The 16343-nt window shown below is 34.7% G+C and overlaps 1 protein-coding gene across 8 annotated transcripts in view; it reads right to left on the bottom strand.

Moving 5' to 3' along the window:
- Positions 1 to 16343, bottom strand: part of PRUNE2 (prune homolog 2 with BCH domain) — a 133211-nt gene that overhangs the window by 19415 nt on the left and 97453 nt on the right. For all 8 annotated transcript variants that reach the window (XR_014880599.1, XM_085213898.1, XM_085213892.1 and 5 more), the window contains 2 exons: positions 4361 to 4440; positions 3314 to 3514 (listed from right to left, as the gene is read on the bottom strand). Coding sequence is in view for 7 of the 8 variants with exons in the window: in XM_085213898.1 (XP_085070024.1) it covers positions 3314 to 3514; positions 4361 to 4440 (281 nt within the window). In the remaining variant the exon portion in view is untranslated. The remainder of the gene's footprint in view (positions 1 to 3313; positions 3515 to 4360; positions 4441 to 16343) is intronic.

Genomic DNA, 16343 nt, shown 5'->3' on the forward strand with positions numbered 1-16343 from the left:
GAACAGAAATTCTCTCTTAGTTCCATTTCAGAGAAGAAGCAGCCAGGAAATCTGGCCTGTTCATACCAGGACATATGAAAGCACATAGTGTCCACAGGCATAAAGATCACAAGAAATAAACCGTGTGGTTGACTGGAGATTGTAGAGTTTCATAGCATAGTCTCTCTGCTGGACACTCTTAGTTTCAGAAAAACCCTGGAGCTTATGAACAAAACCTATATTTCCACAGAACATTGACAAGGTGGCTCCTGCAATAAATTTAACCTCATTCCAGTTTTTCAGTCTTAATAGCAAGTTACAAGCTGATTCTGTCCACAAGTAGAAAAAATTCATTTAATCCTTTAGTTATTATAGCATAGTGCCTTCTTCAGAAAAAAGCAAACATACATACATACATATATATATATATTTACATACATACATATATATATACATACATACACACACACACAAACATATACACACACACACAAAAACATATATATATACAAACATTATATATAAACATATATATATACAAACATTATATATAAACATATATATATATAAACACATATAAACACATATAAACACATATAAACAAACATATATATGTTTTATATATGTACATAAACATATATATGTTTATGTTTATATATGTACATTATTATTTATATATTATATTATGTTTATATAAAAACATATATATATGTTTATATATGTTTTTATATATACATAAACATATATGTTTATGTTTTTATATGTTTATGTTTTTATATGTTTATGTTTTTATATGTTTATGTTTTTATATGTTTATGTTTTTATATGTTTATGTTTTTATATGTTTATGTTTTTATATGTTTATGTTTTTATATGTTTATGTTTTTATATGTTTATGTTTTTATATGTTTATGTTTTTATATGTTTATGTTTTTATATGTTTATGTTTTTATATGTTTATGTTTTTATATGTTTATGTTTTTATATGTTTATGTTTTTATATGTTTATGTTTTTATATGTTTATGTTTTTATATGTTTATGTTTTTATGTTTATGTTTTTATGTTTATGTTTTTATGTTTATGTTTTTATATAAAAACATATGTACACACATATAAAGACATATATAAATAAACATATATATATATAAACACACACACACACATATACATATATATATTAAATAAACATGTGTATATATATAAACACACACACACACACATATATAAATATAAACATTCTTCTATTGTTCTCTTACTCCTGTTGAAGGACATATATTAGTCAGTCTATTAGTTTGTTAATAATTTATTCTAGCAGTAAAGATAGTAAAAATCCTGCATGTTTTATCCTTTGTATACATTTCAAATAAACCAGTGAAATGAACTGTTATCTATGAAGCATAATTTTGGTTCTAAAGACATAAGTCAAGAAATAAGGTAGCAGTAAAGATATAGTGAAATGTACTGTGACATATGTGACATTATTTCAAAGAGATTCACAAGAAGATTTGGCAGTTAATTAGAAGAAGATATGTTATTTGACAAGATGTTAAGAGTACAATTCTTAACAAAAGTCCTCAAATCTTTCTACTTACTGCTTTGTGTTTGGATTCCTCTTTGATTAATGCTGCTTATATAAATACACGAATAGAAGTACATAGTCCTTAAACCACACAAGTAAGTCATATGAATTAAATAATCTTTATGAAGTCAAAAATAAAAGGATCGTGTGTGCAAACCACATGTCAATACACATGAAGCCTACCCATAAATACACATATATATTCAATGATTATTAATTTGTAAAACCAGTTTGTGCAATAAAGCTTCTCAGCAATTCCACTAAATTTGATAGAAATACGATACTCCCCAGAGCAAAAGATACATGTTGAGCACACAGTTTTTTCTTGGTTTAGATGTCACAAAACTGTGAAACTGATGTTTACCAATCCCTAAGTAAGTCAGGTTTAAGACTTACTTAGTTTAAGACTTCAATGTTCCCATTCTCATCTAGCTTCTTGCATGTACTGACTCTTCTTCATCATTCTTTTACACTAGTTGGTTTCAGCATTTCTTGTTCTATAGAACTGTCAGTTTTCCAGCAATGAATCCTGCTTTTCTCAGCTGCCTTTTACATTTCAAACGGGCCTTTAGCAGTTTGAGGGTAATAAGCTAGAAAGTCAGTGTTCTCTACAATTTCTACAGCAAGATCTTCTCTGTATTTACATGGGTTTGTCACAGTACTCTAGAAACGATGTAGGGGAGATTATGAGAGCTGTAAGAGCACAGCATGTACTGGTTACATTAGAGTGACAGAACAGAAAATGGTTCTAACAGAGGTTAGTTACCATGCATTTAAACCATTCCGCTCTAGCCCTTTTGGCTACAGTTAGCTATCAGATTCATAATGCACAATCTCCTCATTTTATCAAGAGCTTATTTTAATAAAATATGTGTTTTTTTTCTCCTTTTCTATTATCTTGTGACTCAAGTAATTGAAGGATGTTTTGCCAACAAAGTATATCTAAAAATCAAACTGCAAAACTGTAAAAATATTACCAATAATCACATTTAGAACATATTAAAAAAATCTGGGGATAAATGCTTTCAATAAATATAAACGACACCAAAATCACCGCAGTTGAATTTGCTTACTTCAGACTTTGCAAAAAGGCAAAATCTGCTCCACAGCAGACAGATTTTGGCTCTCACGTTGGTCACAACACTATAAAACTTTGTACGTATGTTAGATCAATCCTTTGGTACAGAATATTCCAAACATCTAACAATTCATCAGATCCAGCATCAACAATTCATCATCTACCCATGAGGAAGTTGGTCTTCTAATGAGAAATGACATTAGAGATGCTTCTGCATGACTGAGTACACAGTAAAGCCTCTTCTGCAACACAACATAAACTAATACAACTACAGTTTTCAAATAATATTGACCTAAATAGCACCAAAGAATTTAAATGCAAGGAAAAACTTAATTTATATGTATTTCTTTTTAAAGATTCTTTCTGTTGTAAATTGTAAAAAAGTTATGATTTTCATATCATTTTCAAATTAATGCATACAGTTCCTGTATGGTTCTTCAGATACTCTGAAAACAACTCTTATTTTATTCTGTCACTTGATCAGCTGTACATTTCTTTCTGCACTCTGCATTGGTCAAATGTCTTATTTTACACGGGAAAACAAAATAGCAGAAAAAATATCTGGAAACCTCAAAATCTATCTAAAATACACTAAACTTATTGATAGCCCAACAGACAAAAACACAGTAAATGAAAAAACAGAGATGTATTCTACATCTACATTCAAGAAAACTACCTTGTCCAGTGTATTCAAGAGAGTCTGCTTCATCAGGAGTGTCAAGGTCATCCACATTGATATCAATTTCATCTGGTGTATCCAAATTATCATCAGAAAGTATAGAACCTTCGCTCTCATCCAAAGAAAGGTTGATATTTGGAGCCGTGAGCTTTATCCTTCTGGGATGGGTAACATTAAGATCAAGAGAATTGGGAGGTTCTGCGAAAGGAGAGATAAAAAGAGAACTTTATTTCTCCCACATGAAATTTGTCTCCCACGCAATTACGAATCACTATCAAGCACACTGGGAAAGATAATTTTAGAAACAACAACCCAATTAAGATCACTTACTATCACTACTACTAATACACAAAAAAATTACACATTAATATTTAAAAAAGTAGAACAAGCATATACAGGGATTGCAGATGTAGCTAGAAGCATTTAAATTATGTTAAATCCAGGTATACTATTTTACAGTTACCAACCAAAAATCAAGTTTTGCACACAGTTTGATCCACAGGGTTTAAAATTTAAAAGAAAAATATATAAATCACAAATCACACTGCTGAATCCTGATGAAAATGTTATGCCTCTTCTGCTATGCAAGAGGTAAAGATTTGCAACAAACTCAAACAAACAACACAAACAAACAGACAAAACCCTGAGTTTCATATCCAGTCTTAAACAAATTAGTCTTCAATAAAACAGAAGTTAGGTATAGCTTTGCCCCTTGCTACTGCATAATGTGCCACATTTCAAGGCGTACTATTTGAAATATTCTGACTTTAACTTAGTTCAATTACAGTATTTAGATACAAGATAAATAATAGCAGTTACTTAAACATTGCAAGGAGTAAACAAGCAGTGGCACTGACGTTCAAGAGGAAAGGGCACACTACAATTATAATTTGTCAAGTGAAGAAGAAAATTGACTAGATATAACAAATTTAACACTTTTTATTTTGTTATTTTTCTAGCAGCGCAGAAATATCTTTCTTACGACATAATTAAATGCCAAGGGACTAAGCTATAATTAAGAAAATGAGTAATGGTTTCTCTTACCAGGCCTCATATCTGTAGAGCTGGGGCTCAGTACACCCTCAGCAAAGGAGATATCCATTCCTACATTATCTTGTACCAACCTGAGAAGTTAACAAAAATCAAAATCTTAAGGAGATGCGTAAGTCGATCATGTTCTCAAGATACACATGCAATTTTCTGCCTATTCATTTTAAAAGTCTAAAACCATATTAATATGAGAACCAAACACAACATTCTGTCATTATGCAGTCCTTACCACTTATTTGCACGTGTATGAAGAGCCTTTGGAGACAGTAGGACCCACAGAGCAACTTTCATTTAGATTAAGACATGGCAGTGAACAATAATAAGCTGGCAAACAGCAATGTTTCTCATCTTATACAAACGAAATTGGTCTTTTGTCATCTGTCAAATAGAATGCAGGATTTTGGGAAGATTCCACTACTATATGCAAACTGCACATCACAGCAAGTGTTTCACAACAATGTTTTCTTTTCTGTATCTGTAGTTACTATATAGCAAAAATCAGAACATAAGGGCTTTTTCATCCTTCAGACATAATTTGTACTTGAAAGCAATTCTGATCCAAATCAGTCATTTTATAATCATGTGAAAATAAAAAAAAAAACTTCACCAAAATAATTATAGCAGTTTTCTTTCTATATTCCTATTTTTTAACAAAAGTAATGGGTACAGCTATCTCCTGTTCTGCATGATTCAGCTGAATGGATCTAAATAGTCTTGCCTCGTCTCTCTTGCAGTTACTCACTTTCCCTACTAGCACTAGTCTTACTTTTTCACTGTGTGCAGGCAAGATTCTTCTGGCCAATCACTGTATCAGAGTATGAATATAGTTTCCATTCCTTCTTCTTAATCTCATGTAAGTTTATATATAAATGTGTACGTATAGGCCGAAAGAAAGGTGAAGTCTTCACTGTGCTCAAAATTGTAAAAGATCTTTAGCCCAAGCCCTGTATCATCAATTCCCAATACAAATAGGAAAACTAGTGAACTCACATCGTTCCCATAAGAGCTTACACAGATTATAGACAATACAAGGTTAGGGCTATGTTTATGCTTCTCAGAGCATGACCAGGATTTGTCTCAAAATAAAAATGGACAAATAGATAGTTTTTCTAATTTATCTTCTGCTACTGTAGAGTAGATCTTCCCAAAAATACAGATTAACCACTTAATCATTTCCACATAACACCAGTTCTGAAAGATGTAGAATTACTGTCAAATAAGGCTTGCAACATTCTCTTTAAATACATTTTAGAACAGCAAAGAAACAGAGTGTCTGCTCATGATAAAATGAACTGCCTATACTGACTGCAAAGTATCATTTCTTTTTTCTTTCTGCTTTTAATGTCATCTGTGTTCACAAGCTGTACAGAAAACTGATATACAGAACAGCACCACAATTTACTTAGAAAATGTAAATAAATTATTAGACTCTTTGGCTTCTTTTGTTGTCTTCAATTCACAGTAAAATATTAATAATTAAGTCTATTTTATTCTTCTAAACAAGATGAGACAAATCTGAATTCTAATGACAAGTATGTTGTACCAGAAGAATAAGGTGAGAAATCATAGTGGTGGAAACAAAATGGGGGAAGGATGAATACTTCTAATCTATTTTAATTCAGGTTAAAATTTTATGTTGGGTTTTATTAAACTTACTAACTGTAAAAATTACGTAAATTTCCTATAATGCTTCAGTTTGGGAATTCTCAGATGATGACTCATGGGTCCATAAGGGTGTATATACTGACTGACTTGTATGGAGTTTTGTCTTATATCCTCACCACCAAAAGATAATTCGTAACCAAGCAAGCTTCAGAAATCACTGCAGAAACTAATTTGAAAGGAAATGTTCTTATTGAAAGTTTTGTGAAGAGCAAGCTAGAGGAAGACAGAGATTATTTTTCACTTTCTGTATTAAAATCAGATGGCATTCTATGCGAAGATGCTATAAAAAAGTGTTTAAGTGAAATTAGGATCATCTTCTCCTCTGTACAATAAGGGCATGACTGCAGTTTGTATATGCCATCCTTACAGAAACTGGTTATATCATTTGATATAGCAATTTCCTACAATTCATTCAAAATTTTATGACTTGCCTAGAATTGCATTAATGTCTGGGAGAGAATTATTCTAATTCATGACATTTCTAGGATTGTGTCAAGACTTTTCTCCCTGTAGCATCTTGATTTTTTTTTTTTTTTTTTTTTTTTTTTTAAGCGTACATGCTTGGAATAGGCATTGCTGTTTTCTATAAAATATCTTACACTTTCACAGAATTAATTTCAAATGCTTTTCTGCTTTCATTTGGATTGTTACAACGAAGTCTAAAACAGATATTTTGTATTATGAATGTCTTCACAAGAATGTTACATTTCTGGTCAATCAAAATATAAATGTGTTACATATCTTTTGGCTTGAATTTCTGCTGAAATACAGCTACCACTACTGAAATAATTGAACATTACAAGCAAACAGCATGAGAACCTCCCTGAAAATCTCTGTGAAAATGCTATATCATCAACATAATGTCAATAGTCTATACCATCCTTATTGGGATATTTGATTAGGAAAGCAAGAACCTGTTTACCATCAAATGAACAATCAACAGAATTTTCAGAGAGGTAAGAGAAAAGCTAGTGTGGACCAAGATCCATCCCCATTTTCCTAACTCCCTTATGTATTACCAAAGCAGTTTAAAGATTCCTTGCCTGGTATGCATAGTCCATGTTCAGTGAAATTTCATGTTTTAAAAAATAATTTATAATTAGTATAATTAAGTCAAAAATTAGTAGTGGCTTAATCTGATTGGTTTAATCAACAGTGGGCACAATGTTATCTTAATGCATCTCATTGGTCTGACTCTTCAGATTGCCCATCATGGTGAAAACAAGCACAATAAGCATGAAGTTTTTTCTAGAGATATAGCTGTCTATTTTACGACAGGTTTTGTGAGCATGCTGTTCTGAGTAAATCAACACTTTGCAGAGGAATTTCTTGGTGTGTACAAGCTGGGAGAGCACCAGATCTCAACAGATCTCATGTAACAAGGGATGGAATGCAAAAACTTCAGTTAAGAGCTGTATTCTTTTTCTTCACCCACAGAATATTTTACATATTCCCAAAATTATAGTTTCCAAATTCCCTGCCCCTCATACAAGTGCAGCTGATGGTACAGATAATACAACTAAAAGTACTAGAAAATGAATATTTTTTTTCTTTTTGACAATGTTCCTTGTTGAAGAAGTAAATTAAGCTACTTTAGAAAGCTCCATTCTAATCAGGTATGATTTACCAGATTGATTTAAAAAAAAACAAAACAACAACAAAAAAAAAACTAGATCTTTCACTCAGGACCTCAGAACAGAGCTCAAAGTAAAATAAGCTTTTTGTGTCATAAATTACTTCTTTTATGTCACACACAGACCAGCCATTTAAGGATCAGCTGCACTGTGAATCAAGTTATTGCATATTTTGTTGATAACTCAGGTCTACATCACTGTTCAGAAGTAGTCAGGAAAATCTTATTTCTCATAAGTACTCCAGAGCAAGATACCAGATTCTTAAGGAGGGAGCAGACAGAGAGTGGAAGCTGAAATCCTTTCCCTGATCTTGAATCTGTCATCCTTACAGCTCAATAAACTAAGAATCTTTAAATACTTCTTAGTGCCCTCTCAAGTTAGTAGTCCTCTTTTATTCTGAGAAATACTGAGAGGGCACTAAGAAGTGCAGATTTTTCTAGACAGAGACGCATTTGGCTATTTTGCAAAGAGCAGCTCTAAATATTCACAGTAATATGTCATAATCTCTATGGGCTGTGCTGCCTCATCCTTTGTCATATGTGATATATCACCAGTTCCCAAGATGTACTGTGGCTATTTCATACCAAGAAATTAAATACTTTAGTCTAAAATGAATTATCTCTCCAACTTGTTGTTCTGAATGAACACGTGTGATCTACAAGAGTAATGCAGCCTTTCTACAGTGAATCCCTCCATTCCAATCCACTACAAACTGTGTGCTACTCAAACTTTACATTTTATACACTTTATAGACATCTGGACTTACCAATTTAAAATAAAACAAAACTTTTTATCTGATGTGGAACTGACAGCTGCAAAACACTTCCTATTTGAATTAATCATGTTTCATCCCTGCCATTCCCTCTATACTCAGCAATACTTTTAAAATTTTCAAAAGACCTGAAGGCTTAGTAAAAGGAATGACAAAGATGAAATTACCTTAATTCATATTACTACATGCTTGTTTAGGAAACTAAATGGAAGGAAGGGAGATAAAGTTCAGTGAATGGGTTACTCAGACACCAGACATCTGTTTTGTTTTGTTTTGTTTTTGCCTTCTCAAATTCCACACATTATGCAGATATACCCCAGCCTCAGATGAAATAAAAGTTCTTGCTTACAGTCCATTGTCTCACTGATTTGCAATAGAAAATTGAGATATTTGGAAAAAGAATGTACTAATTGTGAAGTTTTAGGTACAAAAAACAAGGGTAGAGAATTCCATTCCTCCCTGACTTGTTTTTGCAGATGATACCCAGCACAAAGCAATTCTCAGTGGAGCTCTACTGGTACACAGGCATGGGGATCAGACCGTGAGAAATGAGAATGTGAGAGACTGGACATGACAGTCCAGTATCTTCCACGAAATATACAAAAAAACCCATCACCTTGGCTTTTATCCAGCAACGCCTGTTAGCTGGCTCTCAACCGAGAAATGCACTCAGCATTGAAGGTAAGCAGGGGTCAGTGCCTTGCAGACATGGCCAGAGCACACAGTGCATTGTATTGGTCAGTCTCAGAGAGCCTACAGCAGCATCCAGACAGCTCCAGCAGCATGATGTGTAGCCTCTTCTGGGCTAGTCAGTAAGGCTGCTCTTCTCTAGCTCAGAACAGGAAGACTCTGAGATAGAACCTACAGGAAATCTTTAAGCATTTTACAAATGGGAATTTATATCAAGGATACATTGAGAAAAAGTGTGTTTTAACTGCTATATTTACAATTCTGCACTATTGAACAGAATACTTTTGCATTTATAGGCATCGAATGTATATCACCAGATAACTGACTTATAAAAGGTGCTTTGCTGTCACCCATTTTTGTAGATAACCCATCATACTCTCACCACTCAAAATAATAGAAAATCCATTCCATTCTAACTCCTACAATTAAACACCTGAGGCACTATTTCTTTAAATATTTTGAATTTATATACAAATAAAACATTTCTCATATGCCACATACTGTCTTTTAAAATATCATTTTTGAACTTGTTTCTCTATCTTGGAATGTTCAAAACTGGAACAGAAAAGATAAAACATAGTTATTCTGTCCTCCCTTTTAAAAGGATGAATCTTTAGCTTAAGAAACAACTCCATAAAGTGTATATAACTGCTATTTCAGAGACCCTTTATTGCTAATGGATTAATACCAAATCCTAACCTAATGTGCATGTATTTGCATTTTCATTCTTATCATCCATTGAGAATGGATAGAAACATTCTGGAATTTTAGACTACTCTTGGACATAATTCTTTAACAGCTCTGCCTATATCGTCAAGAAGATACTATAGGAAAAAAAGTGCAATTATGTAAAGTTGAAAAATAAAAAATGATAAAATACAGGCTGTAGTCTAAGAAAAGTTAGACAAAAATATACAGAAAGAAATGCACAAAGATGCCATAAACATTAGCACATTATGCATTTGTGCATTTTATTAGCACAAAGTAACTAACTGGACAGTGCAGTAAGAGAAGAAAGAAAAGAAGAAGAAAGCTACTAACACTTGCACTCGTTAAAAGCAACTCTTAAAACTTCTACATGAAACTAGACATTAGCTACGAATTTTCCAGAGAATAAACAGAAATTTCAGCAGATGACTATTCAATTGTAGAGGAGACTGCAGTGTGATTTTTTTCAGTTCAGCAAAATTAATGATACTTAAACTATAGCAGAGTATCCAACAAATCAAACTGTCATATACTGCGTAAGATTCAGTCACAGACATCATTAGCTACATCTACATGCCACAAGAATGAACATATTGGAAGGAATTAACACCAGGATATCTAAAATTAGAAAAAAGAGTCATTACCTTTACTCACAGCTGTGTAGAAATAATCATTGCATACAGGTTACTTGTAAAAACTGATTGATTTTATAACCTTCTGAAAGTTGCATTTGGCAACCATATGTTAGTACACTAAATTAATACTGTTTCTATTGCTATTTATTTGGTACTTCTTAATCACAAATTTGTTCAGGAAAAGTCTTTAATCTGAATGGTGGAATCTATGCCTACTAAGAGACATTTATTATCATTTCTGAATGCAAACCAAAACCCAAAAAATCTTCTGCGCTGTCTTGTTTGAGCTAAGAGTTTTTTTATCAAGCATCTGTGCAAATGTCAACTAATCATTTTCATGCTGGTGCACAGTAGATAAAAACATGCTAATATTCCCACCATATAGAAAAACAAGTCACTCACTTTGTCAATAGCCATGGAATAAACAATTGCTAAAAACTTATAACTTCCTTATAACTTATAACTTATAAGTTTTTCACACTTCACTTTTCAATTACAAAGCTTCTTATACTGACTGTGCTGTTGGCTGATGTTTTCCACATCCCTTTTTTTTTTAATTCATACTCAGCATCAAAGTTGGATAAAAAGCCAAACTTGTCTGTAAGAATTACTATCTTTTCTGCAGAGAAATCCTATGTGTTAGCCAAAAGCCTTAAATTATCTTCATTTCTACATGTTGACTGAATTATGTTAAACTTCTTTAGGCCAATTAATAATTGTTTTAGCCATTTTCATGAAAATGTTTTATGGTCTCCAAAGAACTTCAGATTTTAATGTCTCTTTATCTATCTGTTTTGTTCCTTACTCCTCATCCTAGCTCTGGATTGCAAGCCCCAATATATTCCAGGTAGCCACTGACACTAATAGGCTCTTCCATCTGCTCATATCAATTTGTCGGGTAAAAATAAAAGCTGCTGTTCTTAAGCACTGCAACTGCTTTCACTGCTGCTATGCAGCCAAAGGCTTCTGTTCTGACTCCTTGCCAGTTCTCTCCCACTGTCACATCACAAGAGAGGAAGCCAAAGCCAGGGATGGATGCAGGGAGCCATGGAGGAACAAATCTAAATAAATGAGTGAGAATGTGATTGACTTGGCTATTTTAACAACCTTATAAACATGTCCGTGGGTCAGTAAAGCTCATGAAAGGAATCCAGGGCTTCAGGCTTCCTTAATTTTCTGTGACTTCCAGACACAGAAAATAAAAATCATCTACAGAATGATGAAAACTGGATCTAAATTCCAAACCTGGATGTCTTAGTGAAATGAGGTCTTAGGAATGGAAGCCAGGCCGACATTGCCTGCAGCATTGCCCAGAACCACCCCAGAGTCCTTTTCTAGGAGTCTGCCATCAGCAGGTTACAGGATGCTCCAGGAAATAGTACACAGCATGAACACCTTATCTTGTCCTTTATGCATTCCCAAACATTTACTGTGCACTGTGAAAACACTGCTCTAAAGACATACTGATCAGTCCTTCCTTTTCAGAGGTGCTAATCACTCAAATATTGGGCATTTCCAAACACTAATATTCCTTGAACAACAAATTTATGAGTTAAGGGCAAGAAATTATTCATGTAGATCTGAATGAAGAACTGAAAATTATTCAGTAGAAGGAAAAGTTTGAAGAGAGAAACTTTGAAATTGTCATTTATTGGCAGCTCCAAATACATGATGTCTAATAACCTTGGAGATGCTTTTTCTAAATATGTAGCATTTTATAACATCTTCTATGTGCCATTGAAGAATTTCATTGACAAGCTGCCCCTGAAAAAGATCGGTACACTCAAGACCCTGTGTCTTTGCTGTGGCATACATAGAGATAACAGATAAGATAGGGGTCAGAGGAGAATGATATGTGCAATTCAAGCAGCTGCTGACTGCTAGTGACCTCCTCTGCACCACCTAAGAACCCAGTAGCACAGTCAGCAGTCAGGAAGAGAAAACAATTAATTCTTCAGGGAAGAGTTATCTGCCTATACCTATGAAATAGCACTACTTCCAGCAATGCTTCTTACTGTGGAAAGCAGAGCCTGCTAGGCATTTCCTAATTTCATTGTTTTAATAATATTCTCTTCACTCAGTATTTTGTTTGCAGAAGCTTGTAAAGTAGGAACAGTTTCCTGACATTCACTAGCATTGAATAATTATTCTTCCTTAAAAAAAAAAAAAAATCAGTTTTAGGTTATTCATTTCTCACTCTAAAATCAGTTTTCCTTGCAGTGTGCAGCTTATAGGGACCATTTTCCTGCCAAATTGTGCTGTCAAGAGCATTCCTCAGAACTCCTGCATTCCAAATTATGTAACTGGCACATGAACAGCACTTAAAAAACAGCATGCACTCTAGACCGAGTGCAGCCATCTGCACTTCCAGGAAGTATGATAATTCCTTTAGAGTAGGCAGATGTTGTGGGTTCAGAAGCTGAAAATCTTTAGGAAGCTGTACATTTTATGCCCTACTGAGATTCATCAGCGGAGTTGTGGGAAAAACCTTTCAACGATTACTACAGTCTGCACCCTATTAAACACATTTGTTCTCAAATAAAGACATGTTCAGATGCCTCTGACCATTAGTAATAAGCACTAGTTCCATAATAGAAGTAACTACTCTTTTCTACTTTGATTTTCTGTAGTACTGTCAACTTTTGCATCATGCACTTGACTTTCCATGAACATATGAACAACAATATGTACAGTGATTATGATACTTTTTATCAAATTTGAATAACTGGAATCAAATGTTAGAATGAAGGATCCTAGAAGAGATTAATCTTGTCTTGACTTCCTATTGGCATATATTTTGGGGCAATTTTCAGAGCTGTTAGCTCTAAGAACTCACTTAACAATATCTACAGATTCATGTCACTTTTATTGATCTGTTTATTAAAGCATTCAGACTTTGATAGCATTTCTTTGACTTCATGTTTAGCCCATGCACAACTGATAACATTCTGATATATACAAAAAGATACATGACAACATTTTTTGCATCATATGATTTATATTTTTTTCTTCCCTCAAAATTATTTTTTTCTCTGGTCCTATTTTTATTTTATTATTTATTACTTTATTATTTATCTTTCTCCTATTTTCACTTAGTAAATTTATACTCCTTCAGTTCCTTAAACTTTTTTAATTTGTTCGTTTCCTTTTTTTTTTTTATTTCTATGTCACTGAACACCCACGTTCCCATTCTTCCTTCCTAATGCAACTGTGATTTCACAACTTATGATCCATATTACTATAACTTAGAATCACCTAATCTGTGGCAGCAGATAACTAACTTATAAACACCTGACTAATCTAAAAAAAAGGCACTAAAGACACTAAGGAGGTGATGTTAAATTACAGTTTCCCTTAAAGCTGCTGTGGTCAATGACATAGAATCACAGAATTGTTCAGTTGGAAAAGACCTTAAAGATCATCAAGTCCAACCACGACCTAACCATTCTACCCTAACTCTAACAATCCTCTGCTAAATCATGCTCTTGAGCACCACATTCGGGGATGGTGGCTCAATCACCTCCCTCGGGAACCTATTCCATTGCTTAACGACTCTTTCTGTAAAGTTTTTCCTGATATCCAACCTAAACTTACCTTGGTGCAACTTATGGCCATTTCCCCTCATCCTGTCACCTGTCACCAGTGAGAAGAGACCAACCCTGCTCCCTTTGCAATCACCTTTCAGTATTCGAAGAGGTCTCCCCTTAGCCTCCTCTTCTCCAGACTAAACAGCCCCAGATCCTTCAGTCACTCCTCATAGAGCATATTCTCCAAGCCCTTCACAAGCCTTGTTGCCCTTCTTTGGGCCTGCTCCAGCACCTCAAAGTCCTTTCTGTACTGAGGTGCCCAAAACTGAACACAGTACTCAAGGTGAGGCCTCACCAGTGCCGAGTACAAGGGCAGGATGACTTCCCTAGTCCTGCTTACCACACCATTCCTGATACAAGCCAGGATGCCATCGGCCTTCTTGGCCACCTGGGTGCATTGCTGGCTCATATTCAGCCAACTGTGCATCAGTACATCAGTACACCAAGGTCCCTTTCCATTAGGCAGCTTTCCAGCCACTTATAGAGTGGGAATTTTAAACAGTCAGATTAAAACTGAAACATCTTAAGGGGAGTAACTAAAAAGTTATTATCCATCAGAAATGATAGAACAAGGGGGAATGGTTTTAAACTAAAAGGAGGGAGATTTAGATTCGATGTCCGGGGAAAATCTTTCACTGAGAGGGTGGTGAGGCACTGAACAGGTTGTCCTTAGAAGCTGTGGATGCCCCATCTCTGGAGGCATACAAGGCCAGGCTTGAGACCCTGCAGCCTGATCTGTTGGGTGGGAGCACTGCTCACAGCAGGGAGCTTGGAACTTTAGGGAACTTTAACCCAAGTCATTCTATAATTCTATGATTTGCAGCTTGGGAAAAGACAGGAAAAGTCCAGCCATGAGCCACAGAAGATACATAATCAGGGCACATAAGCTCTGCTGAAGCAGTGAAAGCACTGCCAAAGACTCCAGTCCTAGAGCTTTGCACTTGCAGAAGGTGCTTACAGCAGGGATACTGTCAGGCTTTGCAGCAAGTGGAACAAAAAGAGCATGTGCAAATGGAGATGGAAGAAGCAGAAAGTCATCAGTTCTCATCAGAAGCAAAACTCTGCTTCCATTGGGTTGAAAGAGCCACAGAAGCATCAGAAAGATAAAAATCAATTTAAGTTTGGGAGATACGTAATTGTCAGACATAACCAAAAGAAAGAGCAACGAGAAATGCCAGATTGAAGAAATATTGTATAGAACAACATGAGAAAATGGGGTTTCTCCTTTCCTCAAAAAGCACTCCTCAAAAGCTATAGACTGGGAGATATAAGGCCAAGGCTAGCTGCATGCTATGCCTTTTCAGACAATCCGGCAAAGGCTGCTGTCCATCATGGACAGCTTTCCAGAGTTTGCTGCCAGTGTTTTCTGCTAAGAAGACTCTTGTTCTTGTAGGAAGTCAATTTTCATCTAGTAGCATGAAATCAATCTTATGCTGTCTAGTTTTCACAGCTGCAGTCACCACAGAGTCTACAGGACATGCTAAAAACTAGTCAGTGATATCTGAGTTAATTCATAAAACTCCATAGCATTCAAGCCACCTTTTTCAATATCCAAAGGAAAAAAAGCAGGTACACTAAGAGATCTGTCAAGCAGCTGGCCTCTCACAACTGTTCTCTAAATCAATCTTGTATTTTGTTACAATACCACCATGTTTTCCTGGATATTTGTACAAGGCCTCATAGGAAGTGTCTCCAATATCAAGGACACTACAGTGAAAAAAATAGCTTACAACTGCTGATGGATTTATATTCTGACATACACAGCATTTTTTCATAATTTTGAGTGATGTGTCTTTTAAGCAAACAAAAGAGTTGTGACATAAAGATCACTTTCTTTCCTCTCAAAGTCTGTATATATGTGCAGTACAAGATGACAAATAACATTATTTGCTTACTACTGCGGAATATCATGGTGATGCCATAAAAACAAAACAAACTGCTTGTAGAAGGATCTGTGCTTTTTTAGCACTGAATATACGTCAATGCTCATTTGTGATTATGCAAATTTTATTACTATCCAGATACACAAGACCAAATAATGGACAAACTCGTCAAAGGTAGGAGTAAGTTATTTTTGATCCCAGCACTCCATTGTCACCCTAGAAAGAGCAAGAGGGGAACACAGCAGTCTTGGAAAAAAGTGTTTTGGAAGGATAAAGATTTGTGCATGTTCTTTCTTCCCGCCCCCTGCAGCTGCCTTAATGCCTCCTGACAGTGCTGCTAGAGCTCTGGGCATTCTCTTTCTCAACATAACTCTGCTTCCCGAGCATATTAATAAAGATGACA

Source organism: Meleagris gallopavo, chromosome Z, assembly GCF_905368555.1.
Source record: "Meleagris gallopavo chromosome Z, MGAL_WU_HG_1.1, whole genome shotgun sequence".
Lineage (NCBI taxonomy): Eukaryota > Metazoa > Chordata > Aves > Galliformes > Phasianidae > Meleagris > Meleagris gallopavo.